The 12,503-nt window shown below is 36.4% G+C and overlaps 1 protein-coding gene across 2 annotated transcripts in view; it reads left to right on the top strand.

Annotated features, from left to right (window-relative positions):
- SLC35A5 (solute carrier family 35 member A5) overlaps positions 1 to 12,503 on the top strand; it is a 14,661-nt gene extending 2,158 nt beyond the window's left edge. Inside the window, exons 2-8 of one of the 2 annotated variants that reach the window (XM_087894829.1) lie at positions 1,376 to 1,528; positions 3,120 to 3,218; positions 4,072 to 4,205; positions 5,917 to 5,984; positions 6,823 to 7,612; positions 9,898 to 9,972; positions 10,736 to 12,503. In XM_087894829.1, coding sequence (XP_087750955.1) covers positions 1,399 to 1,528; positions 3,120 to 3,218; positions 4,072 to 4,205; positions 5,917 to 5,984; positions 6,823 to 7,612; positions 9,898 to 9,966 — 1,290 coding nt within the window. In that variant the 5' untranslated portion in view covers positions 1,376 to 1,398 and the 3' untranslated portion in view covers positions 9,967 to 9,972; positions 10,736 to 12,503. Of the gene's footprint in view, positions 1 to 1,375; positions 1,529 to 3,119; positions 3,219 to 4,071; positions 4,206 to 5,916; positions 5,985 to 6,822; positions 7,613 to 9,897 lie in introns of both variants that reach the window. The other variant, XM_034411944.3, reaches the window with a different exon arrangement.

Genomic DNA, 12,503 nt, shown 5'->3' with positions numbered 1-12,503 from the left:
AAGAAGAGATTAATACTTTATTTCAGTTGATTTTTAAGAGTTGCTATGAAGATGTTGAGAGATTGCCATTTGAGCTTGAGCTCCCTTCATTATATGCTTGGCAACACATACAACACATATACACATACATGTATTAACTGAACAGTATGGCTTGCACTTCTTGCTTCTTTAAGAGATCCTGTGCTTAAATGGAAGCAGAAGTGGAAGTTTATGGGGTTTTTTTGCACTGACATTTAAAGTAATTTATAGAATAAAAAAAGGCATGCATATTGTCGTCACCAAAGTCACACAAGCTAATACTACTTTTTTATGAGGTTGTAATAACAGAATCTTGCAAGTCTGAATGCACTTCTCTCCTCCCTCCCTCTGTCCCTTTATCTTTGTGAGAACTAAAGAGGAAAACGCTTACTCGGATTGCACATCTGGCCTGGACTTAAGTTTCTTTTATTTTACCATTGTCTTGGTTACAGTTATTCCTGTTTATTACAGTTTAATTGGGTTTGGATTTCTTTGTCTTTTTCTTTTTTTCCTTTTTAAGATGTTAATGGATGAAATTTGGAAGGGAGTGTGAGCAATTGTACTTATTTTATACCGGATCAAACCCTTGCTCTAAAAAGATGTATTTTATCTATGTTTAAAAATAAATTTTAAAAAATTTCAAAAAAAAAGTTTCTTTTATCTTACCATTGTCTTGGTTACAGTTATTCCTTCTGCCTATTGCATTGATAAACTCTTCCCCAAAAGCAAAACAAGACCTTTATTGTCATTCAAGATATTTAAGGTATAAATAAGATTTTCCAGCTCTGTCTCAAAATCCTGGTAGAAAAGTTAGCTTCTCCAAACAATGAACAGTTGAGCGGTTGTATCATTTACTTTAGAATGAAACAAGCAAAGAGATATAACTGAAAAAGATTTTTTTTCTGTGATATTATTTTAGCATATTTAAATATGATGCATGATGAAACCAATACTTAATTTCCTTTTTTAAACTAATATTCCTACTCCATTATTGTGGAAGGTGATACCTACAATTGATAATAAATTTCAGGAGAGTACTGTAGTGTGCTCAGTTGCTTCAGTTGAAATGTGTTATTCAGTAAAGACTAAATATAAGATGCATCAAGATCAGGGAACGTTTTTATTAATTTTATGTTGCTAGTACTCTATTTAAATGGTTTATTAAAATAGTATTCAAGCTTACCATAAATAAAGGCCACTAAATTTATGTTCAATGCCTCAGAAAAACATGCATTAAACTTGCTTTTATGCAGTTTGTGAAGAATCCAGCACTAAACAGCTTTCTGAGTAGTCTAAGAGTAATAAATGTTATTTTAAAGAACCTACCTGATATAGTGTTTTGCTCTGTGGTTCAAAGTGCACTGACAACACAGCAACAGCATGGATTCCAAACGTTGCAGTCAGTCTGCTCGATGGTCCAAGTCAGCCATTTATACACTGCTTCTAGGAGGCACCTTTGTTGCATTGGGGTCAAGTCGTATCCTTCTGATGAAATACTCTGTCAATGAAGGTATGTTGGAATACTTATTTCTGTATAAATACTACCAGAATTTGTTGGCATGCTCTTTGCTGATCTGTGACATGAAGTTAAAATAATTAGTTTTTGTAGAGTCTTGATTGCTTTTCATAATTGCTTTTCAATATGAGATTGGTTCCAAGAGCCATTTTAGTAAAGAATACGTCTTTCAGATAGTCAGAAACTTTTGTGACATCAAATACAGCACTGAAGCACTTTCTGTTAGCAATCTAGTCAAAAGTGAAAAAGCATACAATACTACACAATTAGGATCAGAACATTAATTTATAGTACAAAGAAGCCTCAATTTTGAATCTCACTCCCTGAAACCCCTTATTTACCTGATCTATCAATCAGAATAGAACTGGAAGAGACTTCGGAAGTCTTCTAGTCCAACTCCCTGCTCAAGCATGAGACCCTACACCAGTGATGGCTAACCTTTTATGTCACTGCGTGCTGACCTGTGTGCTGGAAATGGCACGTAAAACCATCCTGCCTTGTTGACTTTTGCGCACACTTGGGCGCCGAAACCTGGAAAAGCAATGTTCCATCACGCATGCGCAGGCCAGCACCCAAATTTCCGGTTTCCAGCATGGAGGCACGCCCAACGAACAGCTGGCTGTCGCCCATGCGCGCGACAGACACCTGGAAGTTTAGGTGTCGGCGCACACATGCGCGATAGAACACTGCTCTTTTGGATTTCGGCGCATGCACAAAGGCCAGCTGACCTGCACACATCTGTGCACAGGAACGCAGAAGAGGATCCAGCGAGGCTGCACGTCCCACATGGGATGGTTCTGCATGCTGCTTCCAGCACGCATTCCATAGTTTTGCCAACATGGTCCTATACCAGTGATGGCTGACCTTTTTGTCATCGCGTGCCAGGAGTGGGGGGCTGGGGAGGCATGCGTGCACATGCCCATACCCATAATTTTATGCATCCCCCCCCCACATGCACCCGCAACCCCCCCTCCTGGCACACAATGGCCCGGTAAGCCCGTTTTTCTCTCTCACCTGGCTCCAGAGCTTCTCTAGGAGTCTGGGGAAGGCAAAAACTGCCTCCTCCCCCCCCAGAAGCCCATTTGCCAACTTCTGGTGGGCCCAGAAGGCCTGAAAATCAGCTGGCCGGCACGCACATGTGCGCCAGAGTTGAGCTTGCGTGCCCACTGATACGGCTATACTGCCACCTGTGGCACGTGTGCCGCAGGTTCGACATCACGGTCCTATACCATTTCAGACAGGTAGCTGTCCAGTCTTTTCATAAAAACCTCCAGTAATGAAGCACCCACAACTTCTGAAGGCAAACTTTTCCACTGGTTAATTGTCCTCACTGTTAGAATGTTTCTTCTAAATATTAAATATATTAATACTAAAATATTAAAAAATACCAAATATTTTCCAAAAGAAGAAGATATAGTTTATATTCTTTCTTTTTTATGAAAAATTATCTGGAAATAAAAGTGGAGGCTTTTTAAATACATCTTGTTGAATGTACATTTCTACATTAGCTGCCTATTGTAGTATTTTTACTTTATTTAAAGTTTATATATGTAGTATTCATGTGAGTTCTCTAAATATTTTTCAGATAATAAATATGATTATCTTCCTGCAACTGTGAATGTGTGCTCAGAATTAGTTAAGCTTGTTCTTTGTTTGATAATGGCTCTCTGGGTAATCAGAAAAGGTAAGCTGTTAGAGCTAAATTGTTATGATATTTAAGTTTGAAGGATAAAGTACATGTAATTTCTAGAGAGGAAATTTTCTTTGGGGAGGCTGGTAATCAACAAAAAATAAAGAAGTAAAGTATCTCATGAATTATCTCTGGAAAAATGAAATGAAGAATAGAAACAATAATTAAGTTGGAGAAATTAAAAAGCATATTTTATTGTATTGTATTCTATTGTAACAGAATTATATTAATGAATTTACATACAGAAGTAATATAAATCCCAAATTCTGCAGATGGTTGAGGCAACCTGTATAGAATTTGAGATACTAAATTAAATTTAAAATGTTGCTTTAAAATATCTGGTATAGGTATTGAATATAATTTATTTTAGTGCTTAACGTTTTTATACATAGCTGTTGATTTTTAAATTATTAAATTTAAATTATTAAGAGAATTAAACTATATTTAAATTATTAAGAAAAAATAATTTTAAAAATTAAAGGAAAAAAAGGTTATCAGAATAGAGTGTTTAAAGCAGCCTTCCACTCTACCGCACAAGATGATTTAACACACAAATTAAACATAAATTACCATATGTTTAATTTCCAAAGAAAAAAGAAAATTATAGCGATCAGAGATCAAAATTTTAATTTGAATATCATTCAGAATCTTTCTAAGAAAGCCTGGTAAAGTTTCATATCTGTGTTTAATATGGAGGCTTCCAACTATAAATTTTTTAAGGAGTCTGTCTATGGTGCTTTGTTTTTTTTAAAAATCAACAATAATCATGTGATGAGGACCGTGTAGATATGTACTGATAATTAAATGCATTGAACTATTTTTCTTCTTACTTCTTTTTCGTTTTTAGGAGGATATTCCCATAGTGGATTTGGCTGCAGCTCTTGGAGGCAATTGTATAGCTATATAAAGTGGTCAATTCCAGCTTTTCTTTATTTTTTAGATAATCTGATTGTCTTCTATGTGTTGTCCTATCTTGAACCAGTAAGTATCACTTCAGAAATGTAGAATGGTCTCTGTGTGTTCTAATGGAAAGAGAATATATCTTTATCATCTTAAATGCTTATATCAAATTTCAGTCATTTTAAGAAATTATAGGTAGGATTGCTTTCTGTCGAATAATATTTCAGTAGTTGAGTTGATATTTTAGAGATGTTACATTCAGTATGAGCTATAATATAAACAGAACACAAATTTCATGGGCTAGACGACTGTATTAAATTCTTATGTTTTGTCAGTGCTTTCATAAATCTTTCAGACAAGAAATCTATATTGTCAGGGGTGTTTTCAATACATAAGTTTGTGTAAGAAGCATAACATATAAGTAATGTCAAGGAAATTAAAGTAAACTTTTTAATTAGAGCCAGGGTACATAACCTTTAGCTTACCAGAATCCATTGAACATTGGCTTAAGAGTGAGAACAGGTAGTCCTTGGGTTACAATAGTTGGGACTGGAATTTCCATTGCTAAGTGAAGTGGTTGTTAGATGAACCATTGCATGACTGCATTGTTTAATGACGGAGGTTCCTGTAGTCCTAATTGCAGGTTAGGCCAGGACTGGGACATCATTAAGCCAGGATCTCATGCTTCTCCTACCCTATCATGATCCTTTCTCCTTCAATTCCACCACCTACATATCTCCTTCCCTTCTCTGCCGTTTTCGCTGCCCTGCACTCTCACCACTTGCTTCTGCCACCACCACCCCCAGCAGGTGGCAGGATTAGGCAGCAGAGTGCACAGTGGCCAGAAGGGCAGAAGTGGGGGAGAGATAGATGGGGGGGTGGAATTGAAATGCACTTTGCAGTCATATATGCTGGCAAGCTGCCAAGCATCTGAATTTTGATCATGTGACCATAAGGGCCTTGCAACAGCTGGAACTTTGAAGACTGGTTGTAACTACCATTCATTCAGCGCTGTTGTTACTTTGAATAGTCACTGAATGATCCAAGGACTATTTGTAAGTGATTTGCATTTTTGATGCTTAGGAGGAATTTGGGGGGTGCGTACATGTTTTCACGATAGTGTCAAAAGTCTGAAGACAGTTTTACTTATAAAGATGAGAACAGTATTGTAAAAATAGAGTTGGATGTAGTTTTATGGTTTATTAAGATGGGAATGAATGCTGGCTGCTTTCAGTATGACACAGGCGGATTTCCATTTGCAAAAAAGAAAACAACCCTTTGAACTTCTCTGGTTCTTTCCATCCACTCCCCCACATCAGAGGTATATAACCTCAGGTTTGCCCTAGAGTAGATTTGAGAGGAATCACTACTCATTTTGATTAACCAGTAGGTTCAAAGGATGGGAAACGATGTCTCACATTCTTCTCACTTTCTGTTTCTACTCAAATGGGGGAATCAAGATTACTATAGAATACCATATAGTGAAAGTTGTAAACTGAACCAATTGTGATTATCTCACCAAATGTCCTTTCATTAATTGAAATCTACTATTCAAGATGACAACATATATGAAAAGAGTATCTTTTGTCATTTATGAACACCTAATGGCGAAGAACCTTCTATGGACAGAAAGAAAGCGCTAAAACATTGGTCCATAATTTGGGAAATAAATGTTAAGGTTTTGTTTTTCTGCTTGATTTTGTGAAATATAGGAATGCTTGCTTTCAGGACCTCTCTAGACAGCAAGTTCATTTTTTAAAATAAAAGTGCATACTATCTCTTCTTCTTCTAGGCAATGGCGGTTCTGTTCTCAAATTTTGTTATCATAACAACAGCTCTTCTATTCAGAATAGTGCTGAAGTGAGTAATTATGGAAACATGTTATCTTTTGTCATTTCTTTGTTTCCTCAAAGTTCTCTTCTGAAGCAATTTTAAACAAGGCTCTAAAGATAATGAAAATTAAAAGCACATACAAAATGATATTACTACTATTGTGATTTGCTAATGAATGCATAGCTCTTGAGTTTGGTGTACCTTCTGTGATTTCTTTTTGTTAATGACTCAGAAGGCAGTCCTAAATATGTTATCAAACTGGGTGATAACTTGTATTCGCTCCCACAAATGGTTGTTTTCAAAGACATTATATTCTAATATTTACTTACATAGCGTAATATATTGTTAGAAGAACAATAGCTGTCCAGGGTTGTCTAGAACTGCAAGATGGGCAGCACATAAATTTAATAAATAAATAAATGAAAGAACATTGGCACACCTTCAGTAGATACAAAATAATTCAGTATGCAGAGTGAATCACCCTGTTAGGTATAAGAGGCATTATAACCAGTAGTGGGTTTCAAAACCCGGCACTACCAGTTTGCTATTGGTAGTGCGCAGGCGCCCACGTTCACTTTGCAAGTGTGCGGAGCTTCTGTACAGGTGCAGATCATTTTTGATGACATCTGGGTGGGTGGATGGAGCCTCCTGCCACCGTCACTACCTGTTTGCCCAAACCGGGAGCAACTCACCACTGATTATAACTATTTGGATTTCAATATTATTGTCCAAAGAATTTTTCCTGATACGATACTAGAACAGATGTCACACTGCTGCCTTACCAAATAAGTTAACTCTTTTTTCCCCTTACCCATTATTTGTGCTTCTTTGAATCAACTTACATCATTTTTTCCTCTCCATGCAGGCGACAGGTCTCCTGGGTGCAGTGGGCCTCTTTGCTGATTCTGTTCCTGTCTATTGTAGCTCTGACTGCAGGGACAGGAAGCAATAAGCATAGCTTGGCTGTGCATGGATTTCATCATGACATTTTTCTCAGCCATTCAAACAGCTGCCTGCAGTATACCAAGTCAGAAGAAGAATGTTGGGGAAAAGAGAACTGCACTCTTAGATGGTCCTTCCCTGGTTTTAGCTGGAATGTCACAACTACGGCAGGACCCGTGAAAACAGTTCGTCTTGGACTGGGACATCTGCTGATACTAGTACAGTGTTTTATTTCAGCATTAGCCAATATCTACAATGAAAAAATACTGAAAGAAGGAGGCCAATTCAGTGAAAACATCTTCGTGCAGAATACCAAGCTGTACCTCTTTGGAGCTATGTTTAATGCTCTGATGCTAAGCCTCCGCCCTGAAAACAGGCGCCGGATAGAGTATTGTGGTTTTTTCTATGGTCACAACATATTCTCTGTGGCCCTTATTTTTGTCACTGCCTTCCTTGGGCTCTCCGTGGCCTTCATTCTGAAGTTCCGAGACAACATGTTTCATGTTTTGACTGCACAAGTTACAACAGTGATCATCACCACTGTGTCAGTTTTTGTATTTGACTTTAAGCCTTCCATGGAGTTCTTCTTGGAAGCACCTGTAGTTCTTTTGTCTATATTTATCTATCACTCCAGCGGCCCTCATTGTACGGAACACACTGTTCAGTGGGAAAGGGGCAAACATAATGGAGGTGCATGGGAGCGCTCTAGTGGGGTAAGGTTTGAAAGGTTTCCTTTATAGATATTCTGTGGGCCAATTGATTTCGGTGCACACCTCTGATTGTGATGTGAATATAAATGTTTGCTATCATTGTCAAAATAGCATTATGCTGCTAGTAGGTACGGTAGTCCTTGGTTATGATTGCATGTTGAGTGATCACTCAAACTTACAGCAATGCTAAAAAAAAATAGTTTGACTATTTTTGAACTCGTGATAGTCTGAGCGTCCCTGCGGTCACATAAACATGATTCCAGCACTTGACAACTGGGCATTTTTATAGTGGTTGCAGAGTCCTGGAGTCCCATGATTGCAGCTTTGCGACCTTCACAACTGGCTTTCAACAAGCAAAGCCAATGAGGAAGCTGGCAATGCGTCTCAAGTTGAGTTCACATGACATCACACTTGGTGACCGCAGGTGATTCACTCAATGGCTGCAGTGGAGCTGATGTAAATTGGTCGTAGTCATGTGATGTTTCATTTAATAACTACGTCACTTAGCGATGGAGTAGTCGGACCCATCTGGGGTTGTTTAGTGAGGATTACCTATAAATGTGTGCTTCTGCTTCCTTTATATTTGTTCGCTTATTAGAGTGTGTCCAAATGATATGCTAACATTTACAGTTTGTTATGAATGCATCCAATTAAGTTAGCTATGGCCCTGTGTAGCGTTGAAGAAATCTGTACATATAACTGGATGCACTCAAAACAAACTATAAAGGAAAGTCATGCTATGTTGAAACATGTTACTGGGCAGTCCTGGTGAAGCAGTTCCTGTGCTCTTAGAATGTAGTAGAAAACGCTGCTGTTTTCTTCTGCCTATTTTGGAAAATGGTTCTTTTTTTGGAAACAACAGAGAAGCACTTCTGTGTGCTGACCCAAAGAGCTATTGCTCTTTGCAATAAAGGATGTGGTTCATTCAGAAAACTAGAATGGAAGCTGTGCCCTTGCTGGAAGCTGCTTAGTCTTACTGCGGTATCCCACTATGAGCCATTTCTTTCTTTTGCATTTCCTATATTGTTCCCTAATAACATCACATTAGATTTGGGATGGGCAGCTCTCTAGGTTCCAGAAACATTTGACATCATGATATAAATCAACCAATTTTGGGGCATTTCATTTTGTCACAGGTTTTCAACTTAAAATCTTAGTCTCTCAAGAAGTTTACAATAGTATAGTGTGGTTTTAGTGGACATTTTAAAGAAATATTTTGTATCTTTCAGATACATTATTTATTAACATTAAAGTGTGTTTTTAGAATAGCTTTGAATGTATAGTTCTTTTTTTTTTAATGCATTTGTGGCTATTTGCTCAGCTTTCTATTGAATTAAAGTGATTTTTTAAAAAAGATTGAACACCAGAGGGCACAATTGATAAACGAGGTGCACTTATGATGTGGTTCATGCTTCCAAGCATCATTTGAATAAATACGTAGATTGTATGCAAAAGTTAATATATTAATGTGTATGTACGTGTGAAAGTAAATATAATTTTCTTGTGGATTTGTAAATTCATTAAGCCTAAAAAAAAAAAAAAACATTTTTACTAACTTTCTTTTGACTTTACTTGAAAAGATACAGAATTGGACTTACTTGGTTTCTCTTTTTTCCAAATTTTTGCCTGGTGCCATTGCAAAAAATATGTAATACAGATTTAATAAATGTATTTGACGAACATTTGACAAGGTCAAATTCCTACTCTTTCTACATGGGTAAATATTTTGCATGGCATATAGAATACATAATTGTTTTGAAAGAAGAACAACGCATCTCAAAGTGACTGATTAGGAAGGATTTAATATTGTGCAAATGGTATATATTGTAGGATCAGGCATTCAGAGTCTACTAAATTGTATTTATTAGTTATGACATGGTTGTATGATGTAAAAATTGCAGCCCATGGCTCATGTATGGCCATCAGTAACTTTTTTTGCAAGCCCGAGATCCTATACTAGAATTGACAGAACTATCTAGTGGTAATTTGGAGTGATAACTTAAGAACTCTCCCAGTTAGGATCCTGGTAGAGCTTCTGGTCAACAAAAGTTGTACCTCCTATTTCTGATATAATTAACAAAGGTAATTTAAATTGTAATCCAGTTCCAATGAAAGAAATACTATTATAGGACAAGGAGCAATGAAGTTCTACTACCATAATTACTATAGAGCCAATACCAAAAGTAGCTATGCTTCAAATTATGGTAAACATTAGACAAATGATGTAATCTATTCATTTTAAGGAGTTGTTTATTAATTTTTTACTATCTTCCCTTTATTTTCTGTAGGATGGAGAAGAACTTGAGAGACTCACCAAACCAGGCAGTGATCATGATTCAGATGAGGAGGCCTTATAGCAAATGGTGGTCACAACTAAAATTTGGGGGAGATCGCCTGGACGTTCATGCCAAGTAGATAATGGGAAGAGCCAATTCACAAAGTATCTCCTATGAGTAACATAATCAGGCATAAAGCACAAAATTACTAGATTGTAACCAGCAGTCCTCCACCCACCTCAATCATTCATGAGTTTTCTGTCCCAACTCTTCCATCTGGTTGTGGAAGGCTCTTTCCCAGCATAGAATGTGAGAGCAGGAAACTTTCACAGTGGAAGTGGTGGAAATTTCTCACTGTTTTCACTGAGGTGGGATTTTTTTTAAAAAAATTCTGCTAGATGATATTTTAACTGTTCACCAAACAAAGGATATTAAGGTGGGATTAGAAAAATCAGTGGAGATTATAATTTTTCCTAATCCTCGTGACTATATACTACTAATAGTGTTGAAGACCATACGCCTCTGAGTATTAAATGCAATTGGAATTTTGGGGAGATCTACATATTCTTGCCAAATGGATGATGGCAGGATAGTTTGCCTATTTACAAGCTACAATTCACATAATCAGTCATAAAGCACTGATTTACTAGAATGCTATCAAAATATTAATTATTGGGAATTATTGAGGGGCAATCGTCCTTTTCTTCTGATCGTAGACTTCCCATAGGCAATTAGTTGGTCATTGTTGAAAAGAGGATACTGGAGCAAATAAAGAGATTTTATGTGATCCAGCAGAACTGTTCATGTTTCTGTGTACTTGATCTTCTAAAATGAAGATTTATTTTTGCAGCAAGAGTCATTGGAATTCAGAAGATTTGGCTGCAGAAGAGAAGCATCATTTTGAACCATGTATTTTGAGACAGCTGGGGGTTTTTTCCACCTTAAAATATAGAGACTGATGCTGACCAAGATATCTCAGTTCAAAGATGATGTGAGAGAAGAATTTATTGATGGAATTATGAAAGCTACCATATTGTGGAAATCCAGAAGCACAGTCCTCAAAATATTGCACACTACAAATACAAAGATAAAATGGTAACATTTCTTATGTGTAAAATGTGCTTTACCCTTTAAGTTTTGGAAAATATTGTTGCCATCATGTGTTGTATGCCTTGGGTACCATGTAAATCATCAATCTTTTATATGATTACCCCTGTGATATCCAGTGTTAAAATCTGCATATGTTTGAGCCTCAAAATTACAGTAATTAGGATATTTGAATATGAAAACCAATATTTGGACACCTAGCATTTCTTCTAAATGCCTTCATCATCACAATTCAGATGAGTTATCCAGCTGATGGATCCATTAAATGGATGGGAAATTAATAACATTACCTTCTAGCCATTTTGCACATTTCTGTATAATCTGGGTACTATTTTTACTTTTGCTACATGAAAATAGATGAATTGTGTATTTAAGCATAAAATTTAAGATTACTTCTTTCAAAATATACTAACAGGATCATCCTTCCAGGATAATGCAAAACAGGATCCAGAAAGATAAATTGTTCCAAGTATTTATTCATTCTTAGCCAGTGTAGCTAAAGGGATGAAGGGAATTGCACTCTTAATATCTGAGGGTTGGGTGATAAAGGTCTCTACTCCTAGTATAAACCATGTAACACTGGATAAAACTGCATTTCTCTATTTTTACATGCATGTTATTCACAAGCTGTGTGTTCCAAATGAATTACTTTCCCTGGTAAATAAGTGATGTGCAACTATCCCAGATTGGTGCTATACAGATACTCCATCTTTTCTGACTAATTTATCCAGTGACTATCTTTGATGGCGAATTGCAGTCCAATAATACCTGGAAGTCAAGTTTGGAAAAGAATCTTTTATGGCATGTTGGCCAGGAAAATTTGTAATCCAGTATTTAATCTTTAATGGAAATTTAAAACATAGGCCATCTTTTATATCAGCTAATGCCTTTAAAACTTTGGTCATATCTAGGTTATGTACTAGGAATGTAAATTCTTTAAAGAAAAGTTACCTACCCTATAAATATTTCTTTATTTATTTGTTTTATTTATTTTATTTTGATTTGTATGCCACCCTACTCCATAGGACTCAGGGCAGCTCACAACAATCAAAATCAAACCAGATAAAAACATATTAAAATGCAAATTAAACATACGTTAAAACTCATTAAAATAATCAAACCCCCATCAGTCCAGGCTGGGTGATTTAAACAGCCATGTCTTTAGCTTTCAGTTTGGAACTAGCAAATTGGAGTGCCTCCCAATCTTTGTGTCTTTGATATTCAGTCTTTTGTACACATTCATATTTGTGTTAAGTTCCATAAAAGGCAAAAGAAGTACAGGCATAAAATGCAGTGTAACATAAAAAGTTTGTGCTGATACATATTTAAAGGGTGTTACGATGCATGCAAGATTTTCTGTGGATACAATAGAAAAAATTATGTTTTTTCGCCATTGAGATTCAGAGTGGAAATGTATAAAGAAAATATTACAATTGTATTCAAGACATTTAGCAACTGTGACATACAGAGAATTCTAAATTATATTGTGTAAAATAAAGCTTGAATTGTGA

The sequence above is a fragment of the Pantherophis guttatus genome, chromosome 5 (genome assembly GCF_059756535.1).
Source record: "Pantherophis guttatus breed Tessera chromosome 5, ASM5975653v1, whole genome shotgun sequence".
NCBI classification, from domain to species: domain Eukaryota; kingdom Metazoa; phylum Chordata; class Lepidosauria; order Squamata; family Colubridae; genus Pantherophis; species Pantherophis guttatus.
The sequence above is the reverse complement of the archived record's forward strand: the minus strand, read 5'-3'. Positions and strand labels throughout refer to the sequence as shown.